Here is a 21,425-nt window from a genome sequence, read left to right as displayed (position 1 = left end):
ACTTGCCTGTTATATCTTGGCTTTAAGCCTGCAGTTCTAAAACTTTGAGGTTTCAGAGTAAGGCTCAAGAGTGAGGCTTAAATCTCTGGTTTCTTGCCTTGGCCTATGATCAAAACCTGTCCTGGAGGTTTCTTGCACCTATTAGCAAGGTGTGACATCACAGTTCACTTCACCATGGCATTTTTTTGTCATATGCCTATTTTGGGGCACTTTCTTGGTCCCGAGTTAGTGGAATTTCAGGGAAGAGGAAGTGGAGAGGTATATTCCAGCCTGAATTTCCTCTTTTATTAACTTGTTTGTTGCTAGGCAGTGACTTCCTTAACTATGGGGATCATGATGCTTTATTTCTGAATCATGGTACGTAGGACAGAGCCTGGATACAGAGTAGGTGTTTTGCTAGAATGGAAGCTCCACCAGGGACTTTTATTCAGTTTTGTATCTGTGCCATACAGTAGTGCCTAGAATAGGATAGTTGCTGAATACATATCTGTTGGATGGATGGATGGCTTGACTGGACATGGGTAAAGGTTCTTCACTTGTTGACAAGTACAGTTACCATTTATTGGGTATGCATCATGTGTGAGGCACTTAAATACATTTTCAGTAATCCTGCCCCCCTTCCCACCAAGTAGAAATGATGAGCTGTGGCTGAGGAAGCTAAGGGAGAGGGAGGTGTCAAAGCTACTGCCCAGGTTTCTGACTTGAATACTGTCCACGTGGTGATGAAATCCAGGGGGAGGAGCATGAGTCCTTTTTCCCAATAGTCTGTGTTTGCAGTACCTGCAGGTAGACGCAGGGGTCTGTTCCAAGGACAAGGGCTCTAAAGATACCCCGTTTGCCAGGCATCCTGAGAGGGTGATGTTCTTGATCTGCTCAGGGTGGGTTGCTTGTTCCAGAACTGCAGGCTTAACGCCTTTCTTTCCACGGTCTTCTAACGTGAATGTGTTCAGTTTCTGTTCCAGATGACCGGGCTGAACAACGCACCTGTCTCATTTGCGGGGACCGCGCCACCGGCTTGCATTATGGAATCATCTCCTGTGAGGGCTGCAAAGGGTTTTTCAAGCGCAGCATTTGCAACAAGCGGGTCTATCGGTGCAGCCGTGACAAGAACTGTGTCATGTCTCGGAAGCAGAGGAACAGGTGCCAGTACTGCCGCCTGCTCAAATGCCTCCAGATGGGGATGAACCGGAAGGGTGAGTGGTGCCTGCAGCTCTACTGCCCACCCTTCCCCCACCGTGTCAATGTTAGTGTCAGCTCTTCATTCCCAAGCCTGCAGCAGATGCTAGTTCTTGTACTGTGTACTCATGAGCCCAAAAATGAATCTGACACAGTTCCTGCCTGCAGGGGTCTCCCCGACGAGGTGGGGAGAAAGACTGGTGACATGTTAAGGATTCTGTGAGAATGAATCCACAGGCTCCATGTGGCAAGACCCCAATTAACAATCAAGTCCTGACTGGGATTCATATACTCGACCAGTTCTTCTCTCAGGGCATGATGACAGGAAGTAGGCATTTTAGATGAAAAGGCAGGAAGGCAGTAGGTGCCCTGAATGTGATACCATTTTGTTTGCTAGAATCATGGCATTTGCAGAGGCTGGGACATGCCCAGAAATCTGCATCCAGGTAGGTGAAGAATTTGGGATTTATTGGGAAGCTTTTCAAGAGCCATTAGCCTGAAATGACATGAATAAACATATTCTAAGAGGATTAACCCAGAAGGAGCTTTGAAGAATGGATTGGAATGGTGAAGCAGAAAGGGCACTGAGAAAGTTTTTAGGAGAGTCCAAAGGAAGTTGTGAAGGAAGGGTCTGAAGGAGGAGAAGGGAATGTGGTGGTGCAGATGTGGGAGAAGCTCACCTGGTAGGAGCTGGTGACATCCTGGATATTGGGCAGCACCAGAACTTGAAGATTTGGATTAACAGTAATGGCCCTGCCAGGAAAAACAGTCAGCAAAATGCTGGCCTTGGCAATGCTGAGTTTGACGTCCCTGAGAAGGACACACAGAGAAGTCCACCGAGGAAACTGGATATGATCAGAACTGAGGTGAAAAGTCCTGCCTATAAGTAGAAGTTTGTGGAGCTGTTGGCATAAAGGTGGTCAAGTTTTGTTAGTGGTAGGTAGGAGTCACCCAAAGAGCAAACTTGCATACAGGAGAAGAGGGCCAATGTCAGAACTCTAGGAGTAAGTGTGGAATAGAAATTAGTCAGTAGCGTTGCAACAAATATATATCATGCCAGGTGGGTACTAGACTACAAGACAATCACTGCATAAACTATATACAAGTCTAACCACTATGCTGTCCACCTGAAACGACTATAAAATAATATTGAATGTCAACTATAACTAAAAAGCAACTCGTATGCACTTTCTGTGCACAGTCTCATTAAATACACACAGCACCTGTGACTAACCATCACCCTCAGTTTACAGATGTAGCCTAGGGAGGTAACATGACCTACTAGTAGTTAGTTTAGTGGTGGTTAATGTTGATAGTTAATCATTGTTAAGTTGTAATTTGCTTTTAATCAAGCAGTTCATAATCCTACCCTAATCCTACGGACAGCATGCTGCTTCACATACCTACCGTGCGGCGTAGCTGTTTGCACGTTGGAATACCCTATTGTTTACTGGATGAAGAAATGGCAGGGCGTTTAAACTGTTACCAACTTTGTCCCTGGTCTATATTTCTAACCTCATCTTCTGTCCAGAACGTACTTACGGTGCTTCAAGCTTGCCTTGCACTGTCCTGCCTGTGCTCGTGTTTTTTCCTCTACCTAGAAATCCTCTCTTTACAGACATCTCTCCCAGTCACCAATACAGTACAAGTAATGTCTTAAAGAGAGATTCTGATCATCTACTCACCTCAGTCTGATTTGGGATTGTCCTCTAGTTTTTTTGTCTCCCTTTGTTGCCCTCACTGTAAATGTTTTATCGGAGCATGATTTGGGTTGCCTTCTTGACTACTTGATGAGACTCATCCTGCTTATTCAGCTGGAGTGTGAGATTCTGAGGTTTCCAGCCAAACTCCCCTACTTCAGCTTACCCTCATAACCTCTATGACCATAACCTGGAGAGGATGACACGGGGTATGAGGGGTGGGAGCTGCCTTCCTAGGCCCAGGTGCATGCAGAGCAGGCAGGCTCCGCTGCCTCGCGAAGGCTGCCTCTCAGAAGCCCTGCCACCTCCTGGTTGGTGCTGGGAAAGCGGAATTAAAATTACAGCTGCCTTTGGAATATTGGGGGGTGATGGAACTGTTCTGTGTGGAACTGGGGGTTTCCACACATAATTTTATGCGTTTGTCAAAACCTATAGAACTATGCACCACAAAAGAAGTGAATTTTACTGTATATAAATGTTTTTAAAAAGAAACCAGTATGTGGGGGAAAACACTAGAATGCAGACTGACAAATGAATCTAACTGATATTATAAACAAAACACACAGCCACACTGAAGGGAATGGAAAGAAAGGAGCTGACCTTGAAAAACAGTGTTATGACTGTATACTGTGAGGCTGAAGACAAAAAGAACTGTATACAAAAAAAGCACCCTAATTTGTAAATTTGTTTCTCTCAGGGTTGTGGGTTAGGAGTTCTGTCGCTCATTTATTTGTATACCAGGGTTGAACAAACAATATATTATAGATAATGATAGTCAGGTTTCTCATATCAGAGAAAGAAGTCATAAATCAGGAAAAGGGAAGGCTGGATTTGATTCAGAGGTATTAATACGGACTCGTGTTTAGATAGATAAATAGAAAATACAGATATGTGTGTATATACATGAGTTGGTCTACGTATTTTCTAGCTCTGGCTATTGAGAGGGCTAGAAGCAGTGATACCTCACTAGCGCCCAGATCTTGGTTTCTAAATATCAATAAAAGGAATTAGGACTCCTTGGAGAACTGATTGGTCCTAGAGCTAACGCAGGGAAAATGTAAGATGAGCCTGGAGCATCTTGTGCCAGAAAGTGCTATATATTTAAAAAAAAAAAAAAAAAATGGAAAGGAAAGGAAAGGGTGGGGAGAGGAAGCAAATCAAAAGGGCGTAGAAGCCAACCTGAAAAAGCTTCCAGTCGTCAACGTTGGAACAACTTAAGCAACAAAATAACTGTATATTCGTTTATAGTCTAAAGACTGAAATATCCATGACTTCACACTGACAGAACTAATGGAGTAAGTAAACAGAAGAGTGAGAATTCTTCCTTAACTAATTCTAATTAACAAATGTAGAAAATCAGTATTAGAAGACCAGCTGTAATTGCTGCACGCATACTAAAATAAGAGAGTGCAGGTTTGAACAGAAACAGAACGTTTGCGTAGTCTCTGAATATTTAGTCATTACAGAGGGAAAAATGGTTTCAGTAGAGAATTCTGACAGATACCGCTTAACCAAGCAACCAAGGTCAACATCACCAGTGTGTTTACAGTGACATCATGTAGCCCTGATGCTAAGGACACACGCACGCACGCACGGATAGATTCATTCCCAATCTAATCTTGAGAAAATAGATACGCCTAAATTGAGAGAAATTCTTCAAAATAACTTACAATCTATAAAACACTCCAGAAGTGTCCAGGTCACGAAAGACAAGGAGAGACTAAGAAACTGTCACAGATTAGAGGAGACTATGGAGACATGACAGCTACATATAATGAGGGATCCTGGGTTGGATTCTGGAACAGAAAAAGGACATCAGTGGAACTGGGGAAAACCGAATAAAATCTGTACTTTGGTTAATAGTGTTGTACCAAAGTTCATTTCTTACTTTTGATGAATATTCTATGGTTATGTAAGGTGTTAACAGAAGGTATAGAGTATATGGGAATTCTCTATATTAGTTTTGCAACACTTGTGTAAGTCAAAGCATTTCAAAATTTTAAAACTTAACTGTTAAAAAAATGCAGCTGCCATGTGTGAGCCAGCTCCATCTCTGGATGTAGATGTCTTTTCAGACCTGGAAGTTAGCTGTTCGGGAAATAAGTTAGAAGTACGATGACGGAGATTTAAATAAGGGTAGTGGGTGGTGGCTGGGTCCTGTCTGTCCCTCCCCAGTACTACCTCTGACCCTAAACACATACTCCTCACCCAGTTTTCAGTTTGAAGTCAGGCTCCACAGAATGATTTTCAAGGCCCTTCTGACTGTGGCACCAGCCACCTCTTCCCTTCCCTTTTCCCTCTGCTGCTCCCCACACACAATGCACTTTCTACCCAGCTCTCCAAAAACTGAACGATGCTTCTTGTTTTGGGGGCTTTGCATGTGTGATCTCATCTTCCTGGAATATTCTATTCGCTCTTCTTTACCTTACTATATATACTTGTCTTTTGAGGCTCAGGTTTTATTTGTTACGTCCTCTAAAAAGCCTTCTCTGACACACCCTCCCCCACACACCAGATGACCCCCCCGTGCTGCCACAGCCCTGTTTTGCCCTCTGCCATCATCCTGATCACCTTGTGCAGTCTTTGTTTACCTGTCTGTTCCCGCCATTGTTAGAGAATGAGCCCCTCAAGGGCCATGAACAAGTCCTACTCTTCTGTGTCCCTCAGTAGATAACCCAGTTAAGGCAGGGTGCTTCCTGGAGTGATGGATTGACTATGGTGCAGGGGGCAGGGCAGGAAGTGGGTGGAGGAAACACAGCAGTCCCCACTTACCTGCAGGGGGTACGTTCCGAGACTGCCAGTGGATGCTTGAAACCATGGATAGTACCGAACACCATATATACTGTTTTTTCTATACATACACGAACATACCTATGATAAGGTTTAATTTATAAATTAGGAATAGCAGTAAGAGACTAACAATAACTACTAATAAAATGGAACAATTAAACAATATACCATGATAAAAGTTATGTGAATGTGGTCTCTCTTTCTCTCTCTCTCTCATAACTAAGATGGCTATCGAGTGACTAATAGGAGGGTAGTGTATACAGTTTGGATATGATAGACAAACGGATGATTCACGCCCAGGAAGGTGCAAGATTTCATTACACTACTCAGAATGACGCACAATTTAAAACTTATGAATTGTTTATTTCTGGAATTTTCCATTTACTGTTTTTGGACCGCAGTTGACCATGGGTAACTGAAACCGTGGAAAGCGAAACTACAGTTAAGGGGACTACTATATTGTTAAAATTATCAGAGGCAAGAGGAAGCTACACTGAGCCTCATGGAGGAATTCATGTCAATTAAGTAATTATGTGAAAAATGTTTAAATTCCCTTAATTTTGTGGTCTCATAACTTCCTAGTGAACTAATTGAAAAGTAAAAAGGTTTAGGAAAGCTTCTTGAAGGAGGCTCATGGTTGTAGAATGGCATTATGCAACCCTGTGGCATTGCCATTTCACTTTACCAGGATAAAAAGGGAGCAATGAAAAAACTCGGAGAGAATATTTGAGCAAAATCTTGAAGGAAAAGAAGTTCAAACTCCTCACAAACTTAAAGACCTTGTAAAAGAAAGACTCCTCCTTCCCTCCATCTTTCCTTCTCTCTCTCTCCTCTCTCTCTCTCTCTCTCTCTCTCCCTCCTCACCTCCCTCTGTGTGTGTGTGTGTGTGTGTGTGTGTGTGTGTGTGTGTGAACTATTTGGGAGTAAGTTACATCATTCGCCTTTGCTTCTAACATAACCACAATACTCTTATCAAAATCAGGATATTTAACATGACTTAATACTACTATCTAATCAGCAGACCTTATTCAAATGTTACCAGTTATTATCCCAGTATGCTTTATAGCAATTTATTCTAATCTAGGAGCCAATCCAAGATCACACATTACATTTAGTTTTTATTTTTCGTTAATCTTATTTAATCTAAAGTGTTTTCTCAGACCATTTCGTCTTTAATAAAACATTGTCAGTTTTAAAGAAAACAAGTCATTTATTTTGTAGAATATCCCTCAGCTTGGGTTTGTCAGTTTCCTCATGATTAGATTCAGCTTATGCATTTCTGGAAAGAATGCTATATAAGTGATGTGTCCTCTCGGTGCATCATATCAAGAGCACGTGGTGTAGAGTTGTCCCATTATTCGTCATGTTAACTTGAATTCCTTGGTTAAGTGGTGTCATTTGGGTATGTTGGTGTTGCCGGATTTTTCCACTATAAAGTTTCATGCAGAGGCAAAACTGTGTAAAACAGTATGGCATGTTCAAGAACTGACAAATAGTTCTCTAGTTAGTGTATAAGTAGTTCTCTCATAGTGTAACATTTGTGGTGAGAGATGAGGATGGGGACCCCAGAGGAACCAGATCACTGAGGGTCTTAAATGCACAGCGAGGGAGCTCGGACTGAGCCCTGAGACCAAAGGGAGCCACCAATGGGTTTGGGAAAGGGCTTTGGTGTAGTAGTTTTGTGTCTCACTCACCCCTCTGGTTTCTGGGTTTGGTTGGCCGCCCAGACTTCCGTGGGGAATGGTAGGTACATGAGTTCCAGAGCAGAAAAAAGTGTGCTTTTCTGAGCAGATAGAAAGAACTCTTAGGCTTGGACAGTAGGTGCAGCAGAGCCATTCCTGTGATCTTGCGCCCAGAAGCCTTTTGTTTTTGTTTTTTTCTTTTTAATCAATCTATTACCAGAAAGACTCTCATCCCTGCTGAAAAACTTGCTATTACTCAGTGTAGCATCAAGGGACAAGCACAGCTTTAGAATCGGAAGACCCAAGTTGAAATCCCAGCTCTGTCAGCTCTCTCTGAGTAACCTTGAACAAATCCCTTCATGTCTCTGAGCTTCAGTTTCTTCATCTCTAAACTGCATAGGACAATAATAATGTGCCCCTTCCAAGGTTGTCATGAGGATCAAATGCACGAACACATATGTGAGTGCGTTACAAGCTTTACAATATGATCCGCATTTTTGTCGTAACAGAGGCACTGTGACACGTTGTATTGTTTCCCACACTTCAGGCAGTCTCATGCCATCTTGACAGATTTTACCATCTCTGACTAAACCAGAATTATTGTTTACTTTATATTCTTCTCTAAATCAGTTTTTAAAAATCCAGCTAATTTTCAAAGGGAATTTTTTATCACCTCAGTGAATGGGAAATCAATATTTTTTAATGCGTGTTGAGATAAGTGTAGTATTAAGGGTTTATCTATGCACCACCTAAAATTGTCTCTCCAATGGGATGCACACACTATGGGAAATACTAGTAATGGAAGGAAGGCTGGTCTTCGTCTGATAGTCTGGGTTCCAACCCTGATCCTGCTGTTTAGTTGCTGTCACCTTAAGCAAAATACTTCACTTCTCTGAGCCTTAGATTCATCTATTCAATGGGAGTGATGCTAATACTTTTTTCGTGGGTTTATTTTACCCAAGATAGTACCTTAACACATGGTAAACGTCTGTCATATACAAGGGTACAAGACAGCATGAACTTTTAAATATCAAAACAACAAATTGGCAAGATGTAAACCTTTAAGGTTTGTAGCCCTTTAAACAAAAAGGAAAGAATGTGGAGTTCCTTCCTCACCTCCAAGACCGTGAGAGTGAGATATCAAGTGAAATATATTCAGTGTCGTATCTGCTGGTGATCTTTGTTCCATACCTGTGAGCTGAAGCAAAGACATTTGAGACATCAGTATTGGAAATAGAAGTGCCTGAAGACTGTCGTTGACCCTGGAACAACAGAGGGAATTTTAAGGATTTTTCAGAACTTGAAATTGGGTTGAAAGAGAGCTCCCAGACAACAACCGGGCCTGCTTCTACCGTGTTTCCCCGAAAATAAGACCTAACCGGAAAATAAGCCCAAGCGTGATTTTTCATCCCCTGAACATAAGCACTAATGCGTCTTTTGGAGGAAAACTTCATGTAAGACCCAGTCTTATTTTCGGGGAAACACGGTAGCCCTAACATAGGCTGTGCATGTTTTTTTGTTTTGTTTTATTTTTTTATTGGAGAACGTTGGGGAACAGTGTGTTTCTTCAGGGCCCATCAGCTCCAAGTTGTTGTCCTTCAATCCAGTTGTGGAGGCCGCAGCTCCAAGTCCAGTTGCCATTGTCAATCTTAGTTGCAGAGGGCACAGCCCACTATCCCATGCGGGAATTGAACCGGCAACCTTGTTGAGAGCTCGCGCTCTAACCAACTGAGCCACCCGGCCGCCCCTCCGGCAGCTCAGCGGCGGCTCGTTGCCTTCACTCTAGTTGTGGAGGGCGCAGCTCACTGGCCCATGTGGGAATCGAACCAGCAACTGTGTTGTTCAGAGTTTGCACTCTAACCAACTGAGCTATCTAGCCGCCCTATGTGCATGTTTCTCACTCCAAATTCACAGCAGCCTTATAAAGCAGACTATGTTGCCTCCATTCCACAGATGAAGATACTAAGGCTCTAGCAAAGATGACAGTGGAAACTTGTTTTCATACCCCTGTGTTCAGAGAAAAGAGACTGGGGAGAAGGAAGGATTAGTTACTGAGTACCTACGTTGTAAGTTATAAGCCAGGCTCTATGCTTGGTGCTTCAGCCATACTATTTTATATATAATCCTTACAATGCAATGCCCCCACAAGACAGGTTCCCCTCTTTATTCTTCAGGAAATTTTATTTATTCAGAAGTTTTAGCCATTCAAAGATGTGAAGCAACTTGTCTGTAATTACACAGACCAAGCAGAAAGAAGATTTAGACCCAAGCTTGTCTAATTTTGAAGTTTATAATCTTCGAAGGATACCAGGAATGATGTCTGCTTTAAGGAAAATGATTTTCCTGTCAGCCTTTCATTTACCACAGGAACTGAGTTTGGAGCCCTCACCTTCTGAGGCAACCAACCCTGCCCCAAGGACTTTCTAATTCTTCATGTTAATTTTTTTTGAAGTAGGTATGTTATAGCAAAGCTTGCTCTCACATGATGCCATTAGCTTATCCACTGTTTATCCTCTTACCCCCCAAAACCACCCTCCATAGTGGCCATCACTGATTTTTTCACAACTGCCCACCTGACTTCATCTCTCTCCTGCGTTCCATCTTCTTATCCTCAGGCTCCTCTGCTAAAGGTCATGTGCTTGGCCTGGCATTCAAGGCTCTTTCTGTGATCTGACCCCACTTGGCTTCTCCAGCCTCATCTCTTGCTATTTCCCCACCCACTCCACACATACACACACACACACACACACACACACACACACACACTCAACATTTCAGCCAGATTGAACCACTCCATGCTTTCTTTCAGCTTTCAGCTTTTCTGTGTACTGTTCACTCAGCCTGGAGCACGTGTTTCCTGCCTGCATAAATCCTGTTCATTCATTAAGAGTCAGTTCAGAAGTAGTCTTCTCCAAAAAGCTTTGCCAGACATCAGAGCCTTTCTGTAATTGCAAATCAGGGGTTCCTTCTCTGTACCCCGATATTAAGTGGCTCCATAAACAATGCAGGTAATAATATTAGTAGTTGTTATTCTTGATGCGGCTGGTACTTTTTTTTTAATTTATTGGGGTGACAATTATTAATAAAATTACATAGATTTCAGGTGTACAATTCTGTATTACATCATCTATAAATCCCATTGTGTGTTCACCACCCAGAGTCAGTTCTCCTTCCATCACCATATATTTGATCCCCCTAGTACTATTTTTAGAGGATGCTTTTTATACTTAGAAAATGCTAAATACTTCCTTTAGTTGAATCACCTGAGTGGAAAATCAACTGCACAGGAACTCATTAGATTGACTGCCTTTGCAGGGAGGAACCAGTAAAGTCAAAATTCTGATTAAACAAACAAACAAACAAAACAAACCTGTTCTCATCCTACAAATTGGACTCAAACTTAGGCTGGAAATAAAAAACATATAAGAAGGAAAATATTCTTTCCATCCCTCTCCTTGAATTTACCAAAGCCGTCAGACACTTCATGCTGGTGGGGTGTTTGTGACTGTGGCACTATTAATAATGCTCTCAGCTTTGTGAGCATATTGAATGTATCCAGTGTGTGTAGTGTGTACCCTGTGCCTTGGGGGCCCAGTAGTATCTGATGTTTACGAGGTAGCCTGGAACAATGGAAGGAGTAGGTGCTTTGAATCCACGCAGACATGTGTTTTCGTCTTGGCCTCACTGATAACCACCTGTGCTTTTGGCCCAATAAGTTCTTCTTTTGTGCCTAGACTTGTGTGGGCATGCTGCTGACTGTCTTGCCTTGTGTTTCCTTCCAGCAATCAGAGAAGACGGCATGCCGGGAGGCCGGAACAAGAGCATTGGGCCAGTCCAGGTGAGTTCTAGTTCTCACTTTGGGATCCATCCTGGAAGCCCAGGGTTCAAGCTGCTCCTGTAGCTTTTCACCTTGATCCTCTCATGTGCTGCTGGGCAGGGTGTGGGGGAGGGTATCTTTGCTTCCCTCCCTATAAAACTGCTTTCTGGGGCCTGGATATGAACGTGTTTTTGAAATCTTAATACATAAGGTAAAAATGATTGGTTGAAGCTCTTCCTGTGATCAGTCCCTCGACCCTTCCTAGAGATTACACAAGAAGTGAACCCAATTCTGCTTCTAAACCATTCAGAGGATTCTTTATGTCAGTTATTTAAGGTTGTAGATAAACAGAGCCTGGCAGAAATCAGCAAGATAACTTTGCTATTCAGTGTCTCTAAAAATATATCAGCAGAAAGGATCGCCTTATTCGTAGAGCAGGAATGATAATACCCATTCCGTCCCACAAACATGACAGCTCTGTGCCAGCTCCCCTGTACCATGAACTCGGTCGAGTGCAAGACAGATACGGAAACAGACGTCAGAGTACAGTGAGCGATAACAGGATGCCCAGAAGGGAGGGGCTTCTTTTCTGTTTGGACTGGAGCCAAGGTTGGGGACAGAAGACACTCAGGGAAGGCTTTCTATTGAAGGTAAAGTTTGAACTGAGTCTTGAAGGAAGAATAAGAATTACACCTATATTGGGAATGGCGTGTGGAGCCAAACACCTTTTATTCCTGCTAGATAGGACAGATTGTTAAAAGACCAGAAGATGAATCTCTAAGGAAGGACAAGGAGTTTCTTCAGTCAGGCTGGAGCACTGGGCACAGGCGGTGGCGGGGCAGCAAGAACTTCATGAGGACAGTGGATTGGATCTGGTGATGACCCATCAGTTGAATCCCTCAGCACACTAGTGGACGGGGGCCATGCCCCAGGAACTATTGGTGTGGACCAGCAGGCAACCACTAAAAGCTTTAAGTAGAGAGAGGGACCTGGTCAGATTTGCATTTTAGAGCGATCATTCTAGCAGTGGAAATGGTTTGTGAGGAGCTGGGTAAGGAACCGTAAAACTAGGGGCAGAGAAAAAGTTATAAAAGAGTTTTACAGAAGTCCGGGCAAGAGATAAAGAGAGTGGTTTTAATAGGGCGATGAGAGTACAGATTGAGGGGAAGGAGTAGATTCAAGAGATCTTTAATAGGTAAAATTGATAGGATTTATCCAATTGAATGTGAGGGAATGAGAGAAAGACAGGAATTCAGAGTTGTTTTGAGACATACACTGCTGCTGGATGGCGGTTTCCTACCACACGAGCTTGGTACATACATGCTCTCAGTTGAGGTGTGGATGTGTGCTATATTCATTCTCTGCTTTTAAATCAAACATTTTTATTCATGTTATTCAAGTCATACATATCTTGCAAATTTATTTTGTTCTACACTCATAGCTGCTCTTTGGTGGTTAAAAAAACAACAAAATGAAATCTACATCCTTAACAAATTGTTAAATGTATAGAATGATATTAACTATATGCACATTTTTGTGCAGCAGATCTTTAGAACTTTTTCGTCTCGTGACTGAAATTTTATACCCATTGAATAACAACTCCCCATTTCCCTCCCCCGGCCCTGGCAGCAACCATTCCACCTCCCCATTCTAAGAGTTTGACTACTTTGATACCTCACATAAGTGGGATCACAGTTTTGTCCTTCCATGACTGCCTTGTTTCACTTAGCATAATGTCTTCAAGGTTCATACAGTTGTACCATATGACAGAATTCCTTCTTTTTTTAAGGCCGAGTAATATATAATATATATATAAAACATTTTGTTTATCCATTCACCCATCAATGGACATTTAGGTTGTTTCTACCTCTTGACTACTGTGAATAATACTGCAATGAATGTGGAAGTGGAAGTATCTCTGTGAGATCCTGATTTCAGCTCTTTTGGGGAGATACCCAGAAGTGGGGTTACTGGGTCATATGGTAGTTCTATCTTTAATTTTTTTGAGAAACCTCCATACTGTTTTCCATAGTGGCGTCACCATTTAACATTCCTACCCAGCAGTGCACAAGGGTTCCAATTTTCCACATCCTTTCCAGCACTTATTTGCTGTTGGTTTTTTTCCCCCCCCGATAATGGCCATCCTAATGTGGGGTGATACTGTGGTTTTGGTTTGCATTTCCCTAATGATTAGTGATGGTGAGCCTCTTTTCACCTACCTGTTGGCTATTCATGTCTTTGGAGAAATGTCTATTCAGGTCTTTTGCCCATTTTTTAATCATGTTATTTGTTTTTTTGCTATTGGGTTGCAGAAATTCCCTATATATCTTGGATACTGTGTTTCCCCAAAAATAAGACCTACCCCGGACAATCAGTTCTAATGCGTCTTTTGGAGCAAATATTAATATAAGACCTGGTCTTATTTTACTATAATATAAGACCGGGTCTTGCATTAGTTTTTGCTCCAAAAGTCCCTTTAGAGCTGATTGTCCAGCTAGGTCTTATTTTCGGGGAAACACGGTATTAACCCTTTATCAGATATATGGTTTGCAGATATTTTCTCTCATTCTGTGAGTTACCTATGCACTTTGTTGATTGTTTGCTTTGCAGAAGTTTTTTAGTTTGATATAACCCCATTTGTCTATTTTTGCTTTTGTTGCCTGTGCTTTTGGTGTCAAATTTAAGAAATTATTGCCAAGGCCAATGTCAAGAAGCTTATTTTCTCTCTCTATTTTTTTAGGAGTTTTATATTTTCAAAAGGTTTTAAGTCTTTAATCCACTTTGAGTTGATTTTTGTGTATGGTGTGAGATAGAGTCTAATTTCATTCTTTTGCATATCAATACCCAGTTGTCCAGCACAGCTTGTTTGAAGAGAGATCCTTTCCCCATTGTGTATATGATGAAGATCTTTTCATCATATATGCGTGTGTTTATTTTGGGGCTCTACTCTGTTCCATTGGTCTATATCCATAAGCCAGTACCATACTGTTTTGATTACTGTATAGCTTTGTAATGCTTTGAAATCAAGAGCTATAAGATCTCTGGTTTTGCTGTTCTTTCTCAGGATTGTTTTGGCTGTTTGGGATTCCTTGTGGTTCTATATGAATTTTAAGATTTTTTTTTTATTTCTGCAAAAAGTGCCATTAGAATTTTGATAAGGATAGCATTGCATTGACTCTGTAGATAACTTAGGGTAAAATGGACATTTTAACAATATTATATCCTTAATTTCTTTCAGCAGTATGCATGTCTTTCACCGGTTTAGTTAAGTTTATTCCTAAGTATTTTATTCTTTTTGATACTATTGTAAATGAGATTGTTTTCTTAATTTCCTTTTCTGATAATTCATAAAAATGTCACTGATTTTTGTATGTTGATTTCATATCCTGCAACTTTAAGATCATGTGATCTGTGAACAGATAATTTTACTTCTTCCTTTCTGATACAGATGCTTTTTATTTCTTTTTATTTTTGCTTACTTCCTCCGGCTAGGACTTCCAGTACTATGTTGAATAGAAGAGTTAAGAGGGGGCATCCTTGCCTTGATCCTGATCTTAGGAAAAGCTTTCAGTTGTTCACCATTGGGTATTGGGCTTTTCATATATGATCTTCATTTGTATTCATTCTTTTTATATTTAGGTACAGTAGAAAGTTTACCCATTGGAAGGAATTCTTAAGCATTTCCTCAGAAAAACCTTCCTCAGTATTACCCGATGTTTTTCTGAGGATGCTGTGTGGCTCTCCTAACCATGCCGGGGGATCTTCGGTTCCTTACGTCTCCAGACTCTGCGTCATTGAGGGAGCTGATATCCAGAGAAACCTATTTCATCTGTTGTTGCATTTGACTTTTTGATCCTGGGCATATAATTTTCCCTTTAGTCTTTTACAATTTCTAGGGTGTGTTAGGACGAGAGAACTATGATTTCCATTTTTATTAACTGTTTAATTATAATTAAAAATAAGAGATAGACTTTCCATTTATTGAGCACCTGTTGTGCCACCTGCATTTTATAACTTTATTTTAGATTAATCTCCCAAGTCTATCTGACTCAAAGCTGCATATTTCTTTGCTCCAGCACCCTGTGAGGGAACCCTGAGCTATGAGGGAGGTGGTATTATCTCTGTTCTACAGACAAGGGAGCTAAGGCTCAGAGAACTTGAGTGACTTCCCCAACAATAAGTATCCAGCTAGGAAATTGCAGACGAGATTTGAATCCAGATTCACAGCCCCCCTGTTCAGTGCATCAGTGATTACCCAGTGTCCCATCGGCCCCACAGGGAGAGACAGGTGCAGTCTCACTTTGCCTCCCAGCTGGAGGAAGCTGAGTTTACCAGGACTTGCCCTTTTCACCCAGCTCCAGTTATTTCCATGCCCACCAAGCTCTGGTCTTGCTCTCATCACCATCACTGAGGCTGCTTCAGTCAGGGCCTCAGTAGATGTCTTGTAGTTTGATGCCACCGTTTGTCTTTGCATGTCTTATAAAATACAAACAGTAATTTCAGTGTTCTAAGGACCCATAAGAGAAAAGTGGAGCGGGGGGTGGAGTTTTTTTGTTTGTTTTTTGCTACATTTGACTGAATAAAGACAACTCCTCCAATATGCAGTCCAAGCTATTTAAGACCAATCACTCAACTTGCACACCAGTTGATCATTTCTTGTTTTTCCTCCCAAGTCCTGAGGGCTGGCTGGCTTCCAGTTCGAAATGCCTCATGTATTAACATTGGGAGCCGCTCAAGGTTTCCTCACAAGCTCTCCGAGCAAGAATTATGCAGGTCTGAGTTAGTCAGACTTGGGAGAAAATATCCTCCCATAGGAATAAGAAATAAAAATTCATTTGGCCCTTCCTCCTTAGCACTCGCTCTCATTCTGTGTGCTGAGTTTAGCTGGTTAGGCCTCAACTCTAAGTTAGACACTTTATAGAAGTGTTTATTTACTTCCTATATGGTATACCAGCTAGAACACTGGACTGAATACTTGGATACTTTGGCCTCTGTCTCAAACTCCTGCCCAGACATGGGCATGCAGTGTGATCTTGAGCAAGTCAGTTCATTTGTCTTAGCTACAATGTCTTATTTATTCAGTAGGCTTAAGAGTGTCTTTCTTACTGAGAAAATCCATGTGAAATTTTGTGGTTAGTACTTAATTGAACATTTGATTTATCCAACATGTATTTATTAAGTACTTTTTTTAGGTCCTATCATAGTCTAAAGTTTTGTAGAGGATATTTTATGATTCATTACCAGAAGTGCTATAAAAATAACAATGATGGTGAAGATATTGTCTGTCTTCAATAGTTGGCTATGTGCTAGGCCCTTTTATAAGCATGTGATAATGTATTAACTAATTTAACCATCACAACAGTCCTATGAGATGTATACTATTATTCTCTCTACCATACAGATGAAGGAATTTAGGTTCAGATAGTTAAATGACTTACCCAAAATTGTTCAACTAGAAAATGACAGAACCTGGATTAGAACAAAGGTGGTCTAACTCTAGAATTCATACTCTTTTTTTTTTTTTTTATAAAATCATTCAATATGTCAGTTACTTTTTTTTTTTTTTAAAGATTTTATTGGGGAAGGGGAACAGGACTTTATTGGGGAACATTGTGTACTTCCAGGACTTTTTTCCAAGTCAAGTTGTTGTCCTTTCAGTCTTAGTTGTTGAGGGCTCAGCTCAGCTCCAGGTCCAGTTGCCTTTGCTAGTTGCAGGGGGCACAGCCCACCATCCCTTGCGGAAGTCGAATCGGCAACCTTGTGGTTGAGAGGTCACGCTCAACCAACAACCATCCAGGAGCTCAGCGGCAGCTCAGCTCAAGGTGCTGTGTTCAGTCTTAGTTGCAGGGGGCGCTGCCCACCATCCCTTGCGGGACTTGAGGAATTGAACAGGCAACCTTGTGGTTGAGAGCCCACTGGCCCATGTGGGTATCAAACTGTCAGCCTTCGGAGTTAGGAGCATGGAGCTCCAACCGCCTGAGCCACCAGGCCGGCCCCTAGAATTCATACTCTTAACCACTTCCTCTCTCAGAATACACAGAATTATGAGTGGATAGAAGAAGGGCTTAAAATTCTGTCTAGGTAGTGAATAGAAGGATCCACGAAGAAGGTGACGTTTGGATTGGGTTGTGAAGGGCAGGAGTTTGTTACTGAAAGTGGTGTTGCAGGGTAGGAAAGAACACTCCAGGATAAAGGGGAATGCTGGGGAACCCAGAGGCTTTGTGACTTGATGGGGCAAATGGGCAAAGGAAGCCACCGTGATAGGAGGCGAGGAGCCGGGCTGTCCTGGATGAGTGAGAGACCTGAAGTATGGGTGTCTGGCTTCTCTCTCGAGTTCTGGAACCCCCAGGAGGTTTAAATAAGTTCTCAGTCCTAAGGAAGGAACAGAGTATCCTGAACACGCAGTCTAACATGTACCAATTTCTTGTCAAAGATTTCGGAGGAAGAGATCGAAAGGATCATGTCTGGGCAGGAATTTGAGGAAGAAGCCAATCACTGGAGCAACCATGGTGACAGCGACCACAGTTCCCCTGGGAACAGGGCTTCCGAGAGCAACCAGCCCTCACCAGGCTCCACACTATCCTCCAGGTGAGCTTCAAGGCAAACCCAGCATCACCTAGGGACCACCCAGGCAGGGTGTGGACCCAAGGAACCCTCTGGGCCGGGTATTCCTGCCAGTCGGTCTCAGCCAGTAGTCCTGCTCCCTCGGCATATGGGGTGGGGCCCAGGATGATGCAAAGCAGCATGCGACAACCCAGTTTTTTAAAGACCTTGAAAGTGTTTCAGCAGTCTCTCCCGCAGACTGATAGAGTGCTATAGCTGCTCTCCGTGCCCATACGTTCTTCACCTAACAGAAGAACTTTTAAATGTAGCTCTTTTCTCCGATTTACTTTATCACTGAAATATTGACAGTATTAAATTAAGTTATAATTTCTCTGCCTCAGCAAGAGTGAAGATTCTCACTTTATAAATGTTAAGAAACAGTGAAGATTTTTAACCTAGTCAAATTTGCTGCTATCATGGAATACCACTTAAGAGACTCTTGGTTCCAGAATGGTATCTCAGGTTAGTTGTTAGGTATGAAATATAGCTATCAGCTACCAAGGGAGGCTTTCTTTCCCCAGAAATTTTTCTTACAGGAAAGGGATTGACAAACTGTCTATGAAGGACAGGTAATAAATACTTCAGGCTTTGCAGGCCTACGGTCTAGGTCTCAACTACGAGCAGATTGCAAAAGCAGCCAGAGACAATATGTAAATGAATGAGTGTGGCTGTGTCCCAATGAAACTTCATTTACCACAACAAGCCATGGGCCATAGTTGATGACCCATCACAGGAGATGCATCTAGGTAACGCTACAGGATTTTTTAAAAATTAATTGACAGAGTGGCTAGATTTCTCCCAAAAAAGGGAAGGAAGATAAGAATCTGCTTTTCTCTTCATATTTCATTATAACCTTTATTCATTCAGCTGTTCTGTACTTTGTTCTTTCATTTGAACATTTAGGGAGTTGTGGCCACGTGTCAGGTTCCTTGCTAGGTGCTGGATTTGTTTTGTACAAGGCACTTAGCCTATCTGTGCCTTACTTTTCCTGGCAGTCAAAAACAAAACACTTCCCGCCTTCCCGCACCACCACCCCCACCCCCGAAAAAAACAGCTCACCTTTGTCATCATAGCCTGTAAGTATCCGTTCAAAACTCTCCCAATTTGGCACTGTATGAATTCCTGTAGCCATCATTCAGGGTCTGCTCTCCCAGGTCCTGGGTGTCCAAGGGGAGCCACACAAACACTCACACAGAATCCCTGTCTGAGAGGGGAGAGATGCATGTAACCATTAATTCTGTCCCTGGCTTGATGAAGACGAACTGCATGGCTGAAGAATACCTTCGAGTAGGCCGTAGACCTGCCATGGTTCTGTCTGACGTGAGCCTTTCTCTCCAGTAGGTCTGTGGAACTCAATGGATTTATGGCATTCAGGGAGCAGTACATGGGAATGTCCGTGCCTCCACACTATCAGTACATACCGCACCTTTTTAACTATTCTGCCCACTCGCCACTTCTGCCCCCACAAGCTCGCAGCCTGGACCCCCAGTCATACAGTCTGATTCACCAGCTCGTATCAGCTGAGGACCTGGAGCCATTGGGCACGCCCATGTTGATCGAAGATGGGTGAGTGAGTCCTGCCCTATCTAGCCCTTGCAGCTTCAAAATGTTCTCTGTCCCACACCCCTCTTCATCCCTGGCGGCTGTACCCCAGGCTTCAGAATGAGTTGGGGATAATGAGTGAGGATTCAGCATCAAAGGACAAATCTGTGCTATCTTTGAAGTCAGTGGTCCCTCATTTTTCTCTTGAGCATCTTTTCTCATAGAGTTGTAGCTCTTTATCAATCCCTATGGAATTGGGATTAAACAGCTTTTGTTTCTTCTTGGGCCTAGGTAAGCCAGGCCCTGGGATGGGTCTGTGCATTTCTGAGCCAAAGATGAGCTATAATTCTGGGGACAGTCATACACCAAGTCTAGGTTCCTTAACAAGGCACTCGGGGCACTAACTGGTTGTGGCCTGTCTACATCTCTAGCCGGCATACCTATGGGTGGCCTCTGCTGTGTGCTCTCTGTGTGGGCTGAGTCAGTGGAAGGGAATACTCTTTCAATCCCCGTTGTCTCTGTGTGAGTAGATAGTTCAGCCCCTCCCCCATTGCTGCACCCATTACTCCTTTGGTCTGGAGCATAGGCTATTTGAGTGCGTCCAAGCTTAGGCTCCCTCCAAAAGTTCTCCTGAGATTTCTTAATCTGATCTCTAATTTCAAAGAGGAAATTCAGACATCTGTCTACAAGAAGGCCACACAAAACCTTCATAAATCTGAACATGGGGGTGTGGGAAATAGTCATGCCCAGGGGCCTTGAGAGAAAGAATCCGGGACCCTGGTGTCATCCAGCCCGGGGATGAGAAATGCCCTGTACCTCCCGACAGGCGCTTGGAAAAGCTGAGCAACTGTAGTTCCAGAACTCTCACCACCAGGGGGTGCAGTAGGAGCAGGAAAAGCTGAACGTGCGTTCTCTTTCAGAAATCTGGACCCAGGCTCATTTTGCCACCAGTCGGTTTTCAGTGGGCACCAGATCCCCCTAATGGAGCCCTCGTTGCCAAAACTAATGCAGGAGTGACTTGGAATATTCTGTAACATAAGAAACATTAGTGGACACCAACATTAAAAGTCATACTCCCTCATAATTGCACAAATTTCTGAGCTTCCTTTCCCCTCAGCAACCTTTTCTCACCAAACCCGCCTCTCCAGCCCTGAGCTTGCTGCTGGCCCCAGTGCTGCCCCTTTATCATTAGACTGAATTGAATGGAGCTGGAGATCCATGGTCAAGGGCAAGGAGCCCACCGCCAGAGACACTTTGTGCCCTTAGGAGAACCCTCTTCCTGTGCCTTCATCTTCGTCCTCTGGCCACTAGAAGTGACTTTCCCCCTGTCCCTATCCCCTAGATACGCTGTGACCCAGGCGGAGCTGTTTGCCCTGCTTTGCCGCCTGGCCGATGAGCTGCTCTTTAGGCAGATTGCCTGGATCAAGAAACTGCCTTTCTTCTGCGAGCTCTCAATCAAGGATTACACGTGCCTCCTGAGCTCTACATGGCAGGAATTAATCCTGCTGTCCTCCCTCACCGTTTACAGCAAACAGATCTTTGGGGAGCTGGCTGATGTCACCGCCAAGTACTCACCCTCTGATGAAGAACTACACAGGTGAGGGCTACTGGCTGGGGAGTTCCCAAGCAACCAAACAAACCACTGTCATCCCTACAAGGCAGCAGGGTTTCCTGGCACTCCTAAGCGGGCATTAAAGCCACACAGGGCTGCATTTGAATCTTTACTCTGCCACTGGCTAGCTCTGTAACCTCAGTCAAGTCTCTGATCCTCAGGTTCTGGATTTATAAGATGGGCCAGTAACAATACAAGTAACAAAGCGGGTAATAACAATCTCCCTGACAAGGTAGTTGTGAGGAATAAATGATATTGTGCAGCGAAGCTTAGCAGAGGCTAAGCTGTTATTTTGATCACATCTGGATTACTGAAGTAAGGCAGTGTATCCGAGAAAAACAAAACTCTGAACTTCGCCTGTGAGGTGAGGGGCTCGGGGCTGCAGTGTGCAATCTGGGAACAAGACCCGGCAGTTGCTGTGGCGCCCGCTCTGTGCCAGGTACAGCGCTTGGCATTTGTAGATTGCCTGACTTCTCACAGCCTCCAGCATGTAGGTGCGATTA

At 43.1% G+C, this 21,425-nt stretch overlaps 1 protein-coding gene across 3 annotated transcripts in view; it reads left to right on the top strand.

Annotated features, from left to right (window-relative positions):
• The window catches only part of NR6A1 (nuclear receptor subfamily 6 group A member 1), a 208,182-nt gene that overhangs the window by 171,470 nt on the left and 15,287 nt on the right, over positions 1-21,425 (top strand). For 2 of the 3 annotated variants that reach the window (XM_033123667.1, XM_033123665.1), the window contains 5 exons: positions 951-1,193; positions 11,131-11,186; positions 17,599-17,753; positions 19,107-19,334; positions 20,653-20,907. In XM_033123667.1, the coding sequence (XP_032979558.1) occupies positions 951-1,193; positions 11,131-11,186; positions 17,599-17,753; positions 19,107-19,334; positions 20,653-20,907 (937 nt within the window). The remainder of the gene's footprint in view (positions 1-950; positions 1,194-11,130; positions 11,187-17,598; positions 17,754-19,106; positions 19,335-20,652; positions 20,908-21,425) is intronic. The other variant, XM_033123666.1, reaches the window with a different exon arrangement.

This window comes from Rhinolophus ferrumequinum, chromosome 12 (assembly GCF_004115265.2).
Source record: "Rhinolophus ferrumequinum isolate MPI-CBG mRhiFer1 chromosome 12, mRhiFer1_v1.p, whole genome shotgun sequence".
NCBI classification, from domain to species: Eukaryota; Metazoa; Chordata; class Mammalia; order Chiroptera; family Rhinolophidae; genus Rhinolophus; species Rhinolophus ferrumequinum.
The sequence above is the reverse complement of the archived record's forward strand: the minus strand, read 5'-3'. Positions and strand labels throughout refer to the sequence as shown.